The sequence below is a fragment of the Lolium rigidum genome, chromosome 2, assembly GCF_022539505.1.
Source record: "Lolium rigidum isolate FL_2022 chromosome 2, APGP_CSIRO_Lrig_0.1, whole genome shotgun sequence".
In the NCBI taxonomy this organism is placed as follows: Eukaryota; Viridiplantae; Streptophyta; class Magnoliopsida; order Poales; family Poaceae; genus Lolium; species Lolium rigidum.
Window position 1 is genome coordinate 54,370,269 of NC_061509.1, and position 18,790 is coordinate 54,389,058.

General features: G+C 44.1%; 2 protein-coding genes across 2 annotated transcripts; one reads left to right on the top strand and one right to left on the bottom strand.

The window, feature by feature from the left end:
• The first annotated feature begins 2,645 nt into the window (after positions 1–2,645).
• Positions 2,646–4,895, top strand: LOC124686480 (urease accessory protein F-like). Its single transcript, XM_047220415.1, has 2 exons — positions 2,646–3,464; positions 4,305–4,895. Exon 1 carries the CDS (start codon positions 2,678–2,680, stop codon positions 3,455–3,457), a length of 780 nt encoding a protein of 259 aa, XP_047076371.1. The 5' UTR covers positions 2,646–2,677; the 3' UTR covers positions 3,458–3,464; positions 4,305–4,895.
• A 125-nt stretch (positions 4,896–5,020) lies between these two features.
• On the bottom strand, positions 5,021–7,514 carry LOC124686481 (4-hydroxyphenylpyruvate dioxygenase-like). The gene is made up of 2 exons (XM_047220417.1): positions 6,364–7,514; positions 5,021–5,462 (listed from the first exon to the last, which is right to left on the bottom strand). The coding sequence occupies exons 1-2, from the start codon at positions 7,512–7,514 to the stop codon at positions 5,282–5,284; spliced, it is 1,332 nt and encodes a 443-aa protein (XP_047076373.1). The 3' UTR covers positions 5,021–5,281.
• Between the last annotated feature and the right edge of the window lie 11,276 nt (positions 7,515–18,790).

An 18,790-nucleotide genomic window follows, 5' to 3' on the forward strand; every position in this document is an offset into this window, starting at 1 on the left:
GTGCCCCGGCCGCGTGGACTTTTACTTGGAAGGGGTTCGGATGATAACCTTGAAGGTGGACTTTTTAGGCATAGATGCATGTCGGATGGCGGTCTATGTACTTTGTCGTAACGCCCGATTAAATCTCACTATATTTATCATATCATGTATATGCATTGTTATGCCCTTTTCTATTTGTCAATTGCCCGACCGTAATTTGTTCACCCAACATGCTTTAATCTTATGGGAGAGACACCTCTAGTGAACTGTGGACCCCGGTCCTATTCTTTACATCGCATACAATCTATCGCAATACTTGTTTTATCGTTTTCTTCGCAAACAATCATCTTCCACACAATACGGTTAATCCTTTGTTACGACAAGCCTGGTGAGATTGACAACCTCACCTGTTTCGTTGGGGCAAAGTACTTTGGTTGTGTTGTGCGGGTTCGACGTTGGCGCCGGAATCCCCGGTGTTGCGCCGCATCACATTTCGCCACCATCAACCTTCAACGTGCTTCTTGGCTCCTCCTGGTTCGATAAACCTTGGTTTCTTTCTAAGGGAAAACTTGCTGCTGTGCGCATCATACCTTCCTCTTGGGGTTCCCAACGAACGTGTGAGTTACACGCCATCAAGGATTGATAATGTTCCTATTACGGTTAACAATAACCTTGTCCCCGTTGATTTTGTTGTCTTGGATATTGAATGCAATACATCTTGTCCTATTGTGTTGGGAAGACCTTTTCTTCGAACCGTTGGTGCTCTTATTGATATGAGAGAAGGTAATATTAAATATCAATTTCCTCTCAAGAAAGGTATGGAACACTTCCCTAGAAAGAGAATGAAGTTGCCTTTTGATTCTATTATTAGAACAAGTTATGATGTTGATGCTTCTTCTCTTGATGTTACTTGATTTGCACTTTCGCGCCTAGTCGAAAGGCGTTAAAGAAAGCACTTCTTGGGAGATAACCCAAGTTTTATTTTATTTACTGTATTGTTGAGTCTTGGAAGTTGTTTACTACTGTAGCAACCTCTTCTTATCATGTTTTTGTGTCAAGTAAAGTTTTATGTTAAAGTTGATGATAGATTTGGATCGCTGCGCAGAAACAGCATTGCTGTCTGTCACGAATTCTCGCAGAAGTCGCTGTAAAAAAATCGAAAAAATCTGCAAATTTACGAGCGTGATCCTCATATATGTACGCAACTTTCATTAGTTTTGAGTTTTTCCATTTGAGCAAGTTAAGTGCCCCTGCCAGATGCATCTTTACGAACTGTTCTGTTTTTGACAGATTCTGTCTTTTGTTTCGCATTGCCGCTTTTGCTATGTTGAATGAGTTTCTTTGTTCCATTAACTTTCAGAAGCTTTGTGCAATGTCCAGAAGTGTTTAGAATGATTGTGTCACCTCTGAATATGTGAATTTTTGGTTATGCACTAGAGGTTCCACCTCTGGGAGCTGCTATATGCCGACCGGGTCGGTAGGTACGGGGCGCCGCACACCCCTCTGACCCGGCGGCTGTAACTGGGCCGCAGCCCATTAGGTAATGTCCTTTTCTTTTTCGTTTTCTTATTTTTTTCCTTTTTCTGTTCATAGTTTTATTTATAAAAACTAACATTTTACAGGTTTTTTCTGTCTACAGATTTTAAAAATGTTCCATTTTAAATTCGTTCAAAATTGGAAAATCGTCCAAAATGTAAAAACTGTTCAAAATTCAAAAAACGTTCAAAATTTAAATTTGTTCAAATTTCGAAATTCTTCCAAAATTTGGAAATTCGTTCAAAATTAAAATTTTATTCCAATATCGAAATTCGTTCAAATATAAAATTCATTCAAAATTTAAAATTTACTCAAACTTTAAAATTCGTTCAAATTTGAAAATTCGTTCAAGAATGAAAATTTGTTCAAAGTTCGAAATTCGTTCAAATTTTTTCCAAATTAAACATATTTCAAATTCTAAAATTTTCGAAAATTATTTTAAAACAGAAAAAAAACGAGAGAGAAAAAAAGAAAACAGAAAAGAAAACAAAAAAAGGGAAAACAGAAAACAGAAAACGGAAAAGAAAAGGAAAAGGAAAAAAAAAGAGAAATATGGAAAATCGCCTAACCGGGCCGGCCCACACCGCGCGCGGGGGTGTGCGGCGCGGTGCAGGCGCCGACCTGGTCGGCATATAGGAAACGCCTCCACCTCTTCACGTTGACCTCTGGCTCTCCTTCTCTCTGAACCTGCCCCATCCATCCCATTCCACCCAAGCGATCGCCGAGTGTTCGACCAACTGCCGGCGTGGAGCGGCGGCAACTGGTTCATGCCCAAAGCATAAGGCTACCCTCCTCGCACCAATAGTGCAGGAGAGATAGGCCGGGGGTTCGTTCGCCGGAGCTTTAACGCCGAAAGGTATGCCTGGTTTTGCTCTGCTCTTCAGTTATGTAATTGACAGAAATCCCCAACCTTCTTCTGGCCAACGCCCTTTGGGTGCTCGACGGAATGCCAAGCTGGGAGTTTCATCTTGTTTGAACCTTTGGACGACTAGTGTGACTAACTCATCGCCTGTGAGATCCAAAGAATCATGAGCGAACTGATAAACACTAGTGTATTTGCGTGTTACGTTTTGGGAGCATCCTGTGATGTTCTCAGTGTGTGTTCACAAATGTTTACTCTTCTCAGTACTGAAGATTGGTCCGTCAAATCCTTCTGATACAAATGGAACAAGACCACTCGGCTTCGAAGAAAATGAGAGTGGACGATGCAGCCGATTCTGTGATGACTGAAGCACCTGCCCCTGCCACTGCATCAAGTATGAATCAGCAATTATTCTGGAGCCAGTGGCAGCTGCTGGACTCCATCCTTCCCACCGGGGGTTTCGCACACTCCTACGGCCTCGAAGCCGCTATGCAATCGCGCATAGTGAACAACCCAGAAGACCTGAGGTTATTTCTCATTCAAGCCATGGAGAACGTTGGCAGCCTGCTGCTTCCGTTCGTGTACTGCGCCAGCAAGTCTCCTGACGCCCCGACATGGGTCAAGCTAGATCAGCTGCTGGAAGCTACGTTGACGAACGAAGTCGGCAGGAAGGCGTCAACGTCGCAGGGCTCGGCCCTGTTGAGGGTGGCCGCGTCTGTCTTCACCGAAATTCAGGCTCTGCAAGACCTCCGGAAGACATTCCTCGGCTCCACGAGCGTGTCGTTTCACCATGCACCCATATTCGGGTTGATATGTGGGTTGGTCGGATTCGATAGCGAGACCACGCAGAGGGCTTACATGTTTGTGACGATGAGGGATGTGATCTCCGCAGCGACGAGGCTTAATCTGATCGGACCGCTTGCTGCTTCGGTGTTGCAGCACCAGGTTGCTCCAGATGCTGAGAGGATGGTGCAGAAGTGGAGGGACCGTGATGTCTCAGAAGCTTCACAGACCGCGCCACTGCTTGACGCGTTACAGGGCTGCCATGCTTACATGTTCTCTAGGCTGTTCTGCTCCTGACTATGAGGTACACTTCTATATCTTTCTCTGTCTCTGTCTCTTCAAGCATACACAGCAGAGGGTTTAATTTTATGATACATGTACCGTTCTTGGTTTTATGTTACTATGATGTAGACTGCCATTGAAACATCTCGCTTTATTTTTCTGAAATCAGTTAACCAGGGATTTTTGATTATTTGCCACATTGATCACCACATGTCTACCGATCCATAGAGATATATTGTATGTGTTACTCTTAATACATCATCTTCTTTATATTATGGCATATGGTTGATTGATGACTTTGTGCAATGAAATTGAACATTCATTCCAACAAGGTAAGACAAGAATTGAGCAGTTTATTCCGTTGTCCTCTTAACAACAGGAGATACTAAAACAGAATAGAAACTTTGCATGTCCATTTTGTGTCATACTGCCATTCAGTGTTACCAAAAACAAGATAAATCGCAGGGTTCATTTTTCTGAGAAATGTACCATTCATGCTTTTATAATAATATTCTGATGTAGGATGCCATTGAGGCATATCTCCTTATTTCATGAATAAATCAGCTAACCAGTCCATAGAGAAATATGGGTTACTGAGCCTAAATCATTAAAGCATCTTCTATAACATGGCATCTGGTTGTTGATCAATGACTTGTCCAACGCAATTGAATACTCGCATATTCTCTAGGCCGTTTTGCTTCTGACATGAAGCAGTTTGTTCAACTATCCTCCAGTAATGAGATTTTCAAATAGACTAGAGACTTTACAGGTCAATTTAATGTTCCAAAAAACAAGATGATATGTGATATGCCCACTTATATGTCAAGATGACCTTATTCTGCTTTGCATTTGGTTCTTTCAGGTTGCTGAATGTGATTCGGTGTAAGTATGCCCACAGTTTTACCTCGGAGAAGTGCAGGCTTTGGTTAAAGAAAAATGGCATCAGGGAATTAAACACCCCAAAGACAGATGCTCAGTATGATTCTTTTTTATTTACTTGCAAGCAAGATTGTACAGCAATGACACCAGTACATTATGTTCATGCGTGTGAGCCCTCCCTAATTATCTATAACATTATGTTCAATGACACCAGTACATTATGTTCATCTGTCTGCAGCTTCAACAATTACACCATCGATCGATGTAATTGTACCTCACATATTATAGATAAACATTGTTTTCTTCTGCTCTGTGATACTACAAAGTACTGGATCTGTTGCTCCAGCTCTATCTAGATTACTGAGCTACAACAGATTGCTTGGCTTTAAGGGTCTTCTCATAATCCTCGATGAACTTGAAGAGCTCGGAGAAGTTGCCCTTGCCAAACCTGCCACAGCAACCCTTCTGGTACTCTTGCCCGACCTCGTCCTTCTCCATGCACCCTATTCTTTGAATCATCTCCAGGAAAAACATTGGCCTGAACACAATAGCTGATGCAGTTAGATTTGGAATCGCAGAGTAGAAAAAGATACAAGATGCAATCTGAAGTATCTAGAGCACTGAACCTCAAATTACTGAATTATACTACTAGTAGCATGAATACTACCACTTGAACCTAAACTTCCTCAAGTCACTAGATGCTTAGTATGATTCTTCTTTATTTTACTTGCAAGCAAGATAGTACAACAATGTCAACAGTACATTATGTTCATGTGTGTGAGCCTTCTCTAGCCATCTAGTATTACATTCATTGTACACAGGATACATCTGTCTTCGGCTTGACTAATGATAAGGTCGGTGTAATTGTACATCTCATATTACAAAGAAGTTCATTTTGTTTTGCTTCATGATACTACAAAGTTCTGGATCTGTTGCTCCAACTCCAGCTTCTATCTAGGATTACTGAGCTACAACAGATTGCTTGGCTTCAAGGGTCTTCTCATAATCCTCAATGGACTTGAACAGCTCGGAGAAGTTGCCCTTGCCAAACCCGCCACAGCCACCCTTCTGGTACTCTTGCCCGACCTCGTCCTTCTCCATGCACCCGATTCTTTGTATCATCTCCAGGAAAAACGTTGGCCTGGACAAAGTAGCTGATGAAGTTAGATTTGAATCGGCAGAAGTACATAACAGTACCAAATATATCCGGAAAAAAAGGTACTCCCTCCGTCACAGATGTCGCGAAAATTTTGGATGTTTGCGACATTCTTTTTGGGACGGAGGGAGTAGCAAAAAAAAAATGATTGGCCGTACTGGGGAAGAAACCCAGCAGCGTTGTGTATTGATAGCGGTAATTGTGTGCACAACACCGAGAATGCGAGTACGGACACTCGAACTCGGGCGGGACGGAGGGAGTAGCAAAGATGCGGTCAGAAGTAACTAGAGCACTGAACCTCAGATTACTGAATTATGCTAACATGAATACTACCTGTTGAACTTAAACTTGTGCAACTAACCTATACCATGCCGATAATTGGCAACTAGGATACACTGGCTTTTCACTATGCACATGGAGCTTTATTCCCCTTTTAGTTGTCACAGTCTTCATAAAGATGCATCATGCATGGAAGCTCTAAAAAGAGTTTCAGTAGGATCAGGGAGCTGATGCAGTTAGTTTTGGAATCGAAGACAGTAGACATAAAGATAGCAAAGATGCCGTCAGAAGTAACTAGAGCTTTGAAGCTCAAATTACTGAATAATGCTTGCATTAAAACTACCTCTTGCACCTAAAGTTGTGCAAATAGACTATACCATGCCGACAACTGAGAAATGGGAATCTGGGATACACTGGCTTTTCACTATCCATATTGCCTGTAAGCTAGTTGTCACAGTCTTCATAAAGATGCATCATGCATGGATGCTCTAAAAAGAGTTTCAGTAGGATCATATCACCTCATTATACTGATCCTGAACCTTTCTGCATCATGTAATAATGTACAGGAGGTACAAAGTGCAGAGGCTGAAAAGGTTGTGTTTTTTACCTGTCCCCTACTGGTTTGGTGAAGATTTGGAGCAGCACCCCTTGGTCATCCCTGTCGACGAGCACCCCGAGCTCCTGGCATTCCTTGATCTGCTCTTCCGAGAGCACATCCCCCGCGATGCGCCGCACGCCCTCGTAGTACTTGGCCTGCGGCGGCGCCATGAACTCAAAGCCACCCATGGGCGTGCGCGCGCGCATCTCCCTGAGCGTCCTGAGCACGTCGCTACTGGCGAGCGCGATGTGCTGCACGCCAGGCCCGCCGTGGTAGTCGAGGTAGGTCTGAATCTGGCTGCGGCGCTTGGTGCCGTGCACGGGCTCGTTGAGCGGCAGCAGCACGGCCTCGGAGTTGTTGGCGAGCACGACGGAGTTGAGCCCGCTCTCGGCGGTGCCGACGTCCTCGGCGGTGAACTCGGCGAACTCGTGGAAGCCCAGGAAGCCCTTCATGTAGGCGATGACCGGGGCCATCTCCGGCACGTTGCCCACCACGTGGTCGAACCGGGTCAGCCCGTAGTCGACGGCCCCCGGGCTGCTGACAGCCGAGAAGCCAGGTAGGAAGGGGGGGTTTGTTTCGTTGTTGTCAGGGTAGCTGATGAAGCGGAGAACGACGTCGCCGTAGAGCTCGACCTCGGCGAGGGTGTAGCCGTGGCCGAGGTCGGCGGGGGGGAAGGCCGGGCGCGCGCCGCCGGCGACGCTGACGCGGAAGGCCTCGGCGGCGTCGGCGACGCGGAGGGCGACGGCGCGCACCGCGAGGCCGTGGGCGGCGGCGAAGGCCCGCGCGGCGGGGGCGGAGAAGGAGGGGATGGAGGCGGTGGCGGAGGCGGAGGCGGCGGAGTCGTCCGGGGGCGGGGCGTAGGGGGCGGTGAAGAGGAAGGCGAGCGCGCCCGAGCGGAGCAGGAGGGAGGCGTGCGCGGAGTTGCCAGTGGAGAGGTCGGAGCGGGCGGCGAGCGGCGCGCCGAGCGCGAAGGCGAAGCGGCCGGCGGCGGAGGCGGCGTCCGCGCACCAGAGCTCGACGTGGTGGAAGGCGAGCACGGGGAAGCGGTCGCTGCGCGGGTTGACGCGGACCACTCGTGGGAAGCTCCGCGGCGCGTGCTCTGGCGTGACGGCGGGGACTGCGGCGGCGGCGCCGGTGGCGGTGGTGGGGGTGGGCGGCATGGCGTGCTGGCTTCTTGGCCGTGTGTGCTTGGAAAGGAGGAGTGGTAGTAACTCGGGGTTATGGGAGAAGTGGGGGCTGGTAATAAAGGGTAGGGATGGCGCCACGTGGGCGCGGGGTTTGCCATTTGTCCTTTTGGATGTTTGGTGGCGTGGATGTGATGTGGGGAATGGAGCTTGTGATGGGGATGAGTTGCTGACTCGTCTAGGGTACCCAAGTGCAAACATGCTTGTTCACAGCTACAAACCAAAAATTTCAATGGTGTTTTTCTTCTCCATCCGAAACAGAAGGAGACAGCCAATTTGCTCAACAGAATAAGATGATAGTCAAATTATTGTGGGTGTTTTTAAACGGAGGCATGGTTTTTCGAAGAAAATCTGACAAAAACCAACAACAACATAGCCAAACCCACATAAACAACACACCCACACACACACCAACAACCAAGCCTAACAAAGACACGAACAACAGGGCCACAACCGCTCTAGCCAACACAACAGACCACAAAGCGTCACGAATGAAACTCGAAACACGACACTCTAATGCCTTGTTTGGATGCATAGAATTGGGCTTGGTATTTGGGAATCTGGAATTGAGGCCCCAATTCTGTTGTTTGGATGTGTTAGGTATTGGGTTCTGGAATCATGGGCCAATTCCGAGCGTACCCTCCCGCGGGCCAAACTTACCCGTAGCTCGATTCAGAGGTCACGAGCTCCGTATTCGCTCTGAATCGGTCTCTCCCGAAAACTCGAGTGCGAGCGAGAACTGGGAAGGCTCGCTCCCATCGGTGGCTGATGTAGGTGACCCGGCGGCGCCGCCTGGTAAGCACCTCCGCCCTCCCTCTCCCCATCCGTTTCTCAGTCCGGCCGCCCCTGCCCTTCCTCTTCCCCTTCCTCCCATCCCCCTGGCTGCCCCCTCCTCGCGCGCCCCGAACCCTAGCTGTAGCGGCGGGAGATGGAAGACCCGCGGCGGGAGATGGAAGACTGGCGGCGGGAGATGGAAGACTGGTGGTTGACCGGTGGCCTCCCCTCTCCTCTGTGTGCGGCGGCGGCCAGAAGTGGAGGTCGACCGGCGGCCTCTCCTCTCCTCTGTGTAACCATAGACACATCTGAGAGCAATTTTTATTTCGATTTTGCAGAAATTGAGGAGAAAAAATAATATTGAGAAAAATCTGAAATATACATATATATTTTCATTCATATTACAGAGGTTATATTGTTCAAAGTCAAAAAAAAACTTTCAATTCCACACATTGTACATCCAAACAACATTTGGTATTCCATTGAAACTTTAATTCTGCAGGTGAATACCACGCGCATCCAAACACCCAAAATAGTATTCAATTGAATTGGTGGATTTGGTATTCCATTGCCAATTCAATACGGAGGTCAATTCTATGCAACCAAACAGGGGGTAAGAGCACCTCCAACAGGCGATGTATCCAACGCCGTATCAGAAAAAACGACTAATTTAGCGCGGAAGAGACGTAAATTGTTGCTCCTTCTAATTTCGTAAGGAATTGTAAGAAAGGTAACTGCTACAGCTGAGAAGATAGATAGGAGAAAAGCCGTGGCTAGTAGATTTCTCATAGCTGGCTAAGCAACACGTGATGCCCACCTGCATTTGTCTACGAAAGAAACTGTATTTCTTATGCAAATACTTTTAAAAGAGCAGCAATCGTCTGAACGTAAAAGAAATTCACAGAAATACGAAGGAGATCTGAACGTGCAGCACTGCTTCTCTCCATGAGAGCAGTAGCGTTTTCGGTTTCTCCTTGGCAGCTCGATCCCAGTCATCGGCTCGATCCATAACCAAGCAGATGTATGGCCCAGACTCCAGAGGATATGCATATGCACCCCACCCGAACCAGCTGATTACAGATTTCTTGTTTGACCCTTCTCGTTCATTTTCCTCTGGAAACTTGATTTGTCTTCTTCTCTTTTCCTGTTCACGTACAGCCTCGCGATGTCTCCTGCTAAACTCATGCAGTGGGCAGTTTCTTGACGCAACTTGGGATCGCCATCCAGCTGCTGGTAACAAGGGTTAGCATGTTTGTGGTTGCTTCCCGTGCTTTGCTTTGCCGTGTCGTGCAGATGATAAGATCTAAATTATTTGTCATACATTCAGATAAAATTGTTAACTTTGCTAAAACGACTAGGGTAGATCTTACTCGGGTAGGATGGGGATTACCGTGAAACCTGTGAGGTTTACCTTCTCCCTCGAAGAGGACGAACCTGTCGACGTTGACATGGTGACGGCGCGGATCCGTGAGAGAGTGGTGGCGGCGGAGCTTCCCGCGGGCACTATGCTGAACCTAGATCGGTAGGTGTGTTGGTGGGGCGAGTGGCAGGTCGGTCAACCTCGTCACCAGTGTCATCGCCCCCACCACTGTATATATATATAGCACAGGCGACAGGGGCCCACCAACCAGATGCGGTTGGGCGCCCCCGATAAGGGCGCGGACGAGGTCAAGGGTCCGAGTATGAGCCGTTGGGCTCGTACGCGAGGAGATCATCCTAACATTCTCCCCCTTGATCTCAACTTTTCTTTTAACTTTGTACTTTATTTTATTTGTTTCATTTTGGATCAGTACATAGGGCATGTTTCATCGTCATAACTCTATTGTCGATAGAATCAGACAACCACAATACCCTTCTCTGTTTTGAAACAAATTCTTTTACTTTTGGGCCTCTTATAATCCAGGATAGGTAAGACCTTTCCTTCAACCCATGCCGGCTACGTGTTCCTAGAACACGCTGGGTGGTAAGCCTTTCGAATACATATCCAAATGTGGATTTTCTATTATCTTTATCTCCCGCAAAATCTGCATCTTAATACCCTCTTATTTCTAGGGAATCAGATCTTCTGTATGTTAGCACGTAGTTCTTTGTGCCTTTCACATGACGCAATGCCTTCTTACCATTTTCCAGTGTTCAAAACCTGGATTTTCTTGATATCTACCGAGTACTCCGGTGATAAAAGCTAAGTCAGGGCGAGTGCACACTTGTGCATACTGTAGGCTTCCAATGGCCGAAGCATATGGAACCGCTTTCATTTGATCGATCTCGTATTGATTTTGGGGACTTTGATGTTTCCCAAAACTGTCGCCCTTGACTATAGGGGCAGGTGTGGCACTACACTTATGCATATTATACTTAGAATCTTTTCTAAATAAGCCTTTTGCGATAGTCCTATTGCTCCATTATTCCTATCTCCGTGAATTTCTATGCCTAAAACATATGACGCTTCACCAAGATCTTTCATATCAAAATTTGACGACAAGAACTTCTTTATCTCTTGCAGTAGACTACCATCACTGCTGGCAAGCAGAATATCATCCACATACAAGATCAGGAAAATATATTTCCCACTTTTAAACTTTGCATAAACGCAGTTGTCCTCAATATTTTCTTTAAATCCAAATCTCTTAATTGTCTCATTGAACTTTAGATACCATTGTATGGAGGCTTGCTTTAATCCATAAATTGATTTCTTTAGGCGGCATCCCATTTCTTCCTTGCCCTCCATGATAAAACTCTTGAGTTGTTTCATGTAGATATTTTCTTCTAAATCCCCGTTTAGAAATGCCGTCTTTACATCCATTTGATGGAACTCTAAATCAAAATGAGCAACTAGTGCCATTGTGATTCTGAAGGAATCCTTACATGAGACTTGAGAAAATGTCTCATTGTAATCTATCCATTCTCTTTGTGTAAAACCTTTTGCCACAAGTCGTGCTTTATACTTTTTGACATTTCCATTGGAGTCATATTTTATTTTGTAGACCCATTTGCAGCCCACTGTTTTGGCTCCTTTGGGAATATTCTCTAAGTCCCAAACATTGTTGGCACTCATCGATCTCATTTCATCTTCCATGGCCTCCACCCACTTTGATGAATCTGGTCTTCTCATGGCTTCCTCATATGAAGTGGGATCACCTTACATATGAACTGTTTCTGTGTTGTAAACTTTGTAATCAGTCGAAATGGCTGATTTTCTAGCTCTTGCAGACCTTCTAGGGGCCTCAATCTCTGGAGCATTCTATTCCTCAACTTGTGGCTCAGCTTCTGGAGCTGGCTGTTGTTGCTCCCTTTCATGCTCAACAAATGATTCATTCGGCTCCTGACGGACAGGTTCCGAATTTTCACTCATCGTTGTCATGGGTGGAGTCACAACAGGCGCTTGCACCACAATCGTTGGGATTATCGGTGCAGGTGCACATGGTAGCGCAAAAAATGGGTCTTGAGTCATCGGATTAGCTGCATGCACCCTCTTCTCCTCAAGATCAATTTTCCGAGCTACCATGCTCCCCCTCATCATTTCGTCATCTAAGAAGACAACATGTCTCGTGTCCACAAACTTTGTGTATTTCTCTGGACAGTAGAAACGATAACCTTTTGACTTTTCAGGATAACCAATAAAATGGCAGCTAACTGTTTTGGTATCGAACTTTGCGATATTTTGATTAAATACTTTGGCCTCAACAGGGATCCCCCACACTTTCAAGTGGTTTAGAGAAGGCACTCTCCCTGTCCATAGCTCATACGGTGTTTTGGGCACCGATTTACTTGGTACTCTATTTATAATGTGAATAGCGATTTTTAACGCCTCAATCCACAATCCCAATGGTAGGGTGGAATAGCTCATCATACTGCGCACCATATCCATAAGGGTGCGGTTGCGCCTTTCAGCTACCCCATTCTGCTGAGGTTCGCCCGGCATCGAGTACTGGGCGACTATTCTAGTCTCATGTAAGAACCTTGCAAAAGGTCCACGACTTGGCCATATGGAGTATGTCGACCGTAGTACTCCCCTCCACGGTCAGACCTGACTATCTTTATTCTTTTATCATGTTAATTTTCAACTTCAGCTTTGAATATTTTAAATTTATCCAACGCTTCTGTTCTTTCTTTGATTGGATAAATATAACCATATCGGGAGTAATCATCCGTAATGTTATGAACTAATCATAGCCATCCACACTTTTTAATTTTCTTTACAAATTTTACTTTAATGCAATCGATGCACTGTTCTATGTCTGAGAATTCTAATTGAGGAAGAATATCATTTTTAGCCAGTCTTTCTATTCTCCCCTCGAAATATGGCCTAAGCGACATTGCCATAATTTCGATGGTTCATCAGTTCTTTTTCTTTTCTTTTGTTCTTTTTCCGACGAGGATATTTTCTCATTCACTTTGCACACAGACAACACCCACATACCCTCGAAATATAGCCTAAGCGAAAGTGCCATAATTTCGTTGATTCATCAGTTCTTTTCTTTTGTTCTTTGTCCGACATGGACAACACTTTTTCACTCACATTATACACAGACAACACCCACATAAGCATTATGACACCATATGGCACACTTGTCATGTCCTTCCTGTCCATGTGTACTTTTCTGTCACCAGTTGCTACAGCAGCTGGGTCGCACATATCTTTGAAGAATCAGTGAACTGGTTCTTTATTGCTTTCAAGATACTCCTCTACGGAAGCACACTCTGAATTGAGCCCACAATAGCGTTCTCAATTGTATTCTTTATAAATGGCACTTAGCTACTTTTTATTCTGCCATGCAGCATCATCTTTCTTGTCATTTCTGACTGGACCTTTTGGTCTGACCGGCTGTGGGAACCCAGTCCACCTCAACATAAATCGACCATCTTTCTACATTCAGTGTAGTTGTCATCTCTGAGGGTTGAAACATCCTTGATGCAGCTCATCAAGTAGTACCCTCATTTAAACCACAATGAAGTGAATTGCATGCAATAATTCAACGTTGGTTAAAATTAGAACATACAACTGTTAATGCAAATAAAACTATATCATCGTTGGGTAGAAATAGAGATAAATGCACATCTTATCATTACAACAAAACCATGGTCATGTCATTAATGAAGTTGGTCATAAAATGACAGAATCATAATTGTTTCAACAATCACTTTTAATCAACTTTTAAATTCTAGTCATCACTTTTGCATTTTTCAAATTTAAAATGCATCTTACTATTTGCAGCGGAAACTTTGAATTCATTAAATTCTAAAACTTTCAGAAGCTTCTGTGTTACTTTTTATTTCCTAAAACAGATATCTCGTTGGTTCAATTTGCTCAGAAGAAAATATTGACAATATGCATCTTTTACTATTTGCAGCGAAAACTTTGACTTTAAACTATTAAATTTTCAGAGGCATTACTATTACTTTTCATTTCCTAAAACAAATATATCGTTGGTTCAATTTGTTAGGAAAAAACTATGCAAAAATTGGCCCAAAACTGACCTAAAAATGCCCCTGGAATAATAAAAAATATTAAAATTGTTAAAACTTTACGCAGGCCCATGGCCTGCTCGGCCAAGACTGCGCCCATGCGTGGTGCTCACGCGGTGAAAGAGGCCTGCTACACGACCCAGCCTGCGTCACCCACGCTGCGCGGCCAGCGGGACGCACGCGGCCTGCTACGCGGCCCGAACGCGGCCTAGACACGGTGCCCACGCTGCCAGCTAGCGCAGCACGCTCCTGGCCGTCGGATCGAATCCGACGGTCGAGCATCTCTTTCGGCCGGCATGAAAAGGCCCAAAACGGCCAGAAACCCTAACCCTAGACCATTCCCCTGGCCACCTTCTCTGCCCCGCGTGCCTCCTCTCTGGCGGCTGGCGACGGTGCCTCCTCGCGCTACGCCCAGCTCGCCGGCGGCGGGTGGCTCCCTGAGCCTCTGCACTGCCCTCTCTGTGGCAGCGGCGGAGAGGATTCTCCTCCCGCGTGCGCCAGCGGCAGGTGGCCAGGGACGAGTCCCTCCTCGCGAGACTCTGCCGCCCCTATCTGTGCTCTTTCTTTTTTCCACCACCACCCGATGGAATCCGACGGCCATGACGGAAGTGATGTGCTGCGGCGCCCCCCTGTGCCTCTTGCCGGTAAGTGCGTCCACCCGAGCGGTGGGTGCACCGCCATCAAGCGACGTAGAGGCGGTGCCCTTTCTTTGTCGACGACGAGCACGAGAACGAGCGCGATCGCGGTTTTCTTTGCCGGCGGCCGCTCAACAACAACAGCAGCAGCCGGTGGGTTGAAGGAGGTTCTTTGCCGGCGAGGCCGAGGCTCTGCCCGGTGAGCCTTTCTTTACCCTTTTTCCTTGGGTACGGGTTAGGGTTTCTAGTTCATCTTTACAACCCGAGAACAAAGATCTAGGATTTGCTGTTCACAAATATCTACCCGAAAACAAAGATCTACAAACTACATGGCTTTGATACCAATGTTAACTTTGCTAAAACGATTAGGGTAGATCTTAGCCGGGTAGGATGGGGATTACCGTGAAAGCTGTGATGTTTACCTTCTCCCTCGAGGAGGACGAACCCGTCGACGTTGATGTGGTGACGGCGGTGGATCCGTGAGGGATTGGTGGCGGCGGAGCTTCCCGTCGGCACTCTGCTGAACCTAGATCGGTAAGTGTGTTGGTGGGGCGAGTGGCAGGCCGGTCAACCTCGTCACCAGTGACACCGCCCCCACCATTGTATATATATAGCACAGGCGACAGGGGCCCACCAACCAGATGTGGTTGGGCGCCCCCGATCAGGGCGCGGACGAGGTCAAGAGTCCGAGTATGAGCCGTTGGGCTCGTACGTGAGGAGATCATCCTAACAAAAATATTATCTAAAATCTTTCTAGGTTTATTCAATCTTTGATAAACAATTTGGTTCGGAGAGTAACAAATTTGGCCGTATCTAATTTCCAATTTTTGAAGTAGATTTCTGAAGCTAGAGAGTTTTCTAAAGTTTGTTTTGCAACTTTACAATTAGTGGTGTGATGATACAATCAGATAACAAATATGTGAGTTTGTGTGTTTTCTGCATTTCTTATATTTATTCGGTTTTCGTAGATTACAAGCTCAAGAGAATTCGGAAGATTAGTTTTCAAACCATGATTAGCATAAGTGGTTCTTCTGATTGATCCAAACTGCAAAATGTTTCACTATTCCTTGGTGACATTTCTCTAGAGTAAGAGTCTACTTCATATGAGAGCAAATTTTGATACTTGGGTACATTGGATATGTGTTACGCCTGATGACCAAATTAGTGATTGGTTTTGTTTTTGGAGATTCTTGCATAAACATTTCCATTCTAGCATGAGAACAGTTTTATTCGCTTCGCTATAGGGCATAGGTTTTAATATGGACATGACAAAGGGATGTCTTATTGAAAATAAGAATTGCGAACAATATGCCAGCTTTCTATTCTATATTGCAAATATATTGATCTCCGCCTTATGTACTTGGCACCTTGCAGGCTCATGTTTCACATGTTATACAAGTTATCCCTACTTGATGAAAAAAATATTGAAATGGGATTGGAAGTAAGGTTATGTTTAGCTAACATGTGTTGGTTGCTTGACATATTGTCACTTGCGCCACAACTTCCTCCTCCGAGTATAGACCTGCCCAATAATTCAGAAATGAACAAATGTTAAGATCATTAACACAAGAGACATGAGCACAAAACCCTTAAAAGTTATCTTGTTTCTGGTGGTCCAAGTGGCCCAGAAAACAACAACAGTTAATAGTGCAAAGAACTTCTTGTCCCCTGGCATATAAGCATATAGCCAAGCTAAACATTGCCAAACATTTGAAGGACAATTATTAGCCCCCACACACAAGCCAATAATACCCCAAGCCACCTTAGCAACATCACAAGAGAAAAATAAATAGTTTGCATTCTCAGTGTCATTACAAAAGAAGCAACAAAGGGAACCAGTCTATTTTCCTTTCTTTAAGTTGTCTCTAGTCAAAATAGCATCATAGTATAAGTGCCACAGGAAAATATTTATTTTCAAAGGTAACTTTGATTTCCAAATCCATCTATTATTAGCACCAGTAACATTATTTTCAAGCAACTTGTAAACTGACAAAATTGAAAAATATTTGTTATCAATCAAACTCCATCTCACCACATCAAGTTCCAGGTTAACTGTCTTTGACAATTGATATCTTTATGTTATTCCATTGATTTAGAAGCTCTAGTCAAATGCCTTCTAAAGGGAATGTTAAAATCGTGTCAACATTCTATCCAACTGGAATGTGCAACTTTCAACAAAACATGAACAAGTTCCTTTCTAATTTTATCTGAGTGCAATAAAATTAGGCGCGAGCATTACAGTATAGGATCATCACACGCCATCATGAGCATTATAGACTAGCAACGCTAGCATCTTGAACACACACCTCGGTAGACAATGAGAAAAAAAACATCAGGCATGCAAGCTCTTTCATGAACAAATTCCAGGGACGAAACAATTGGGAAAATAATTCTGAATTGGCATTTAATTTGTTTCCATAACCAAATAAAAACATGAAGAAATTAGGGCTTGTACACCGGAGCCAAAGGAGAAGAAATTTTATTTGCAAATCAAAGATAAGCAACACATCACTACTTAAGTCAGAAAAAACACATAGTGCAGCAGTCACAAAAAACGCACCATCATTTCCACAAGGATGCATCAGATTATTGGGGATATAAAATCACAAGAACACAAATCTGAGGATCTCTCTCCCAAACATGGAACATTACGTTCACAATAATTAAAGGATGTCTTCCCATACAAATGGCAAGCAAGAAAAAGGTAGAAGCGAATTGCAGGACAATAAAATGAGCATTGTAATATCTCTATGGTCTTGTTTACTCTAACCAGCAACATAGTTTGCGCGCTTCATACATTTCAAGCTACAATATAATCATTCTATGCTTCTACAAAATAAAAAATAGAATGCTAAAGATCGTAAAGATATTAACAACATATATTCTTCATCATGCTTGATAGAGAGCGCTACTTCCCCACATTTTTCTCCTTCATCGAACGGATTAGCCACACATGAGAACAATCATGATCACTGCCACTAACAACCTCCTCACAATACATGTACATCTCTACAGGTGGAGGTTTCTAGGAATCCCAATGAGAGGGATGCAAACAATATAATGTTATACGATATGAATAACAAGCATCATCACCTTATTGCGTGAATAGAGTAACCATTTATCGAACAATTACATAAATCATTTGGTGAAATAATACGAAGACCAGAGAACATCGAGTAAGAAGCATTTGATTGTAGGCCTTGTTGCTAAGAACTGAGGCTAAATCCTTTCAAAGCCATTTTCATTCTCTGTACTAAAACTGCAAAAGCTAGCACGACCTGGATTAGTAAATTGGTTATTTGAGAGCCAGAACTGGTTGTACCTTTGTCCCGAGAACACAAAATTGCAATAAGAACTCATCTAGCTCAGAGCATTGGAGGAAGGATCAAACCTTGTGGGTGGGGAGGAGAGTAACCTCTCCATTTTTGTGACACACAAATGTAAATAAACCACAATGGGTTTCTAACGGTACCTCCGTAGCTGAATTGCACAAAACAATAGCCATTAAATTGTAGCGTACAAGGTGATATACACCGACTCGGTTGGCTATTACCAGTTGCCGCACACCCTAGGTTCGGTATTGGGCCGACCCATTGCTGCCCTTTTTTCTATTGTTTATTTTTATTTACGTTTTTAAAAGTTTCAAAATTTTAATCTAAACTTTTTTTTTCCAGAAAATAAACTTCTTCCAAAATCTGAAAAAGTTCTAAAATTTGATATTTTCAAAATTTGATTTTTTTTGTAAAAAACAAAAATATTTATGAACATTTTTTAATTCTGGTTTTTTAAAATTTAAACCTTTTTAAATTTTGAATGTATTACAATTTGAACAAAAAGGGAAAAAAATAAAACAAAAAACAAACGAAAAGAAAGAAAATAACAAAAACAAAAAATGAAGAAAAAACAAAAATGGCCTAGGCCCAATACCCGACCAGGGTTTGCGGTGCTTGGTAAGCACTGACTTAGTCGGTGTATAGAATTGGCCCCAACAATGTTTGGGAACCCCTATACCACGCCCATCAGCGCTTGCGAGCGGCGCATCGCCTGAAGGCAATCACGCCCGGGTCGGCCCATTAGTTGCTTGTTCGGTTAGAAAGAATTATCATTCCTTTTCTCTTTGCACATCATCCAATCTTTAGCCCACTTGTTGCACTAGCGGTTATCCAAGCTCGAATCCTAGTCTCAACGTTTTCCCAACCATTTTTCAAATTTGAATTTAAATAGAAAATAAACCTGAACAAATTCTGAATTTGAGCAAATTTCAAATCCCAAAAAATAGTATTATTTTTTAATTTGAACAAAATTATGTGCAGCTTTGTAAATGTTCAAAATAAAAAAATTCAAAATTTAATAATTTCATTTTTTTAAATTTGCTAA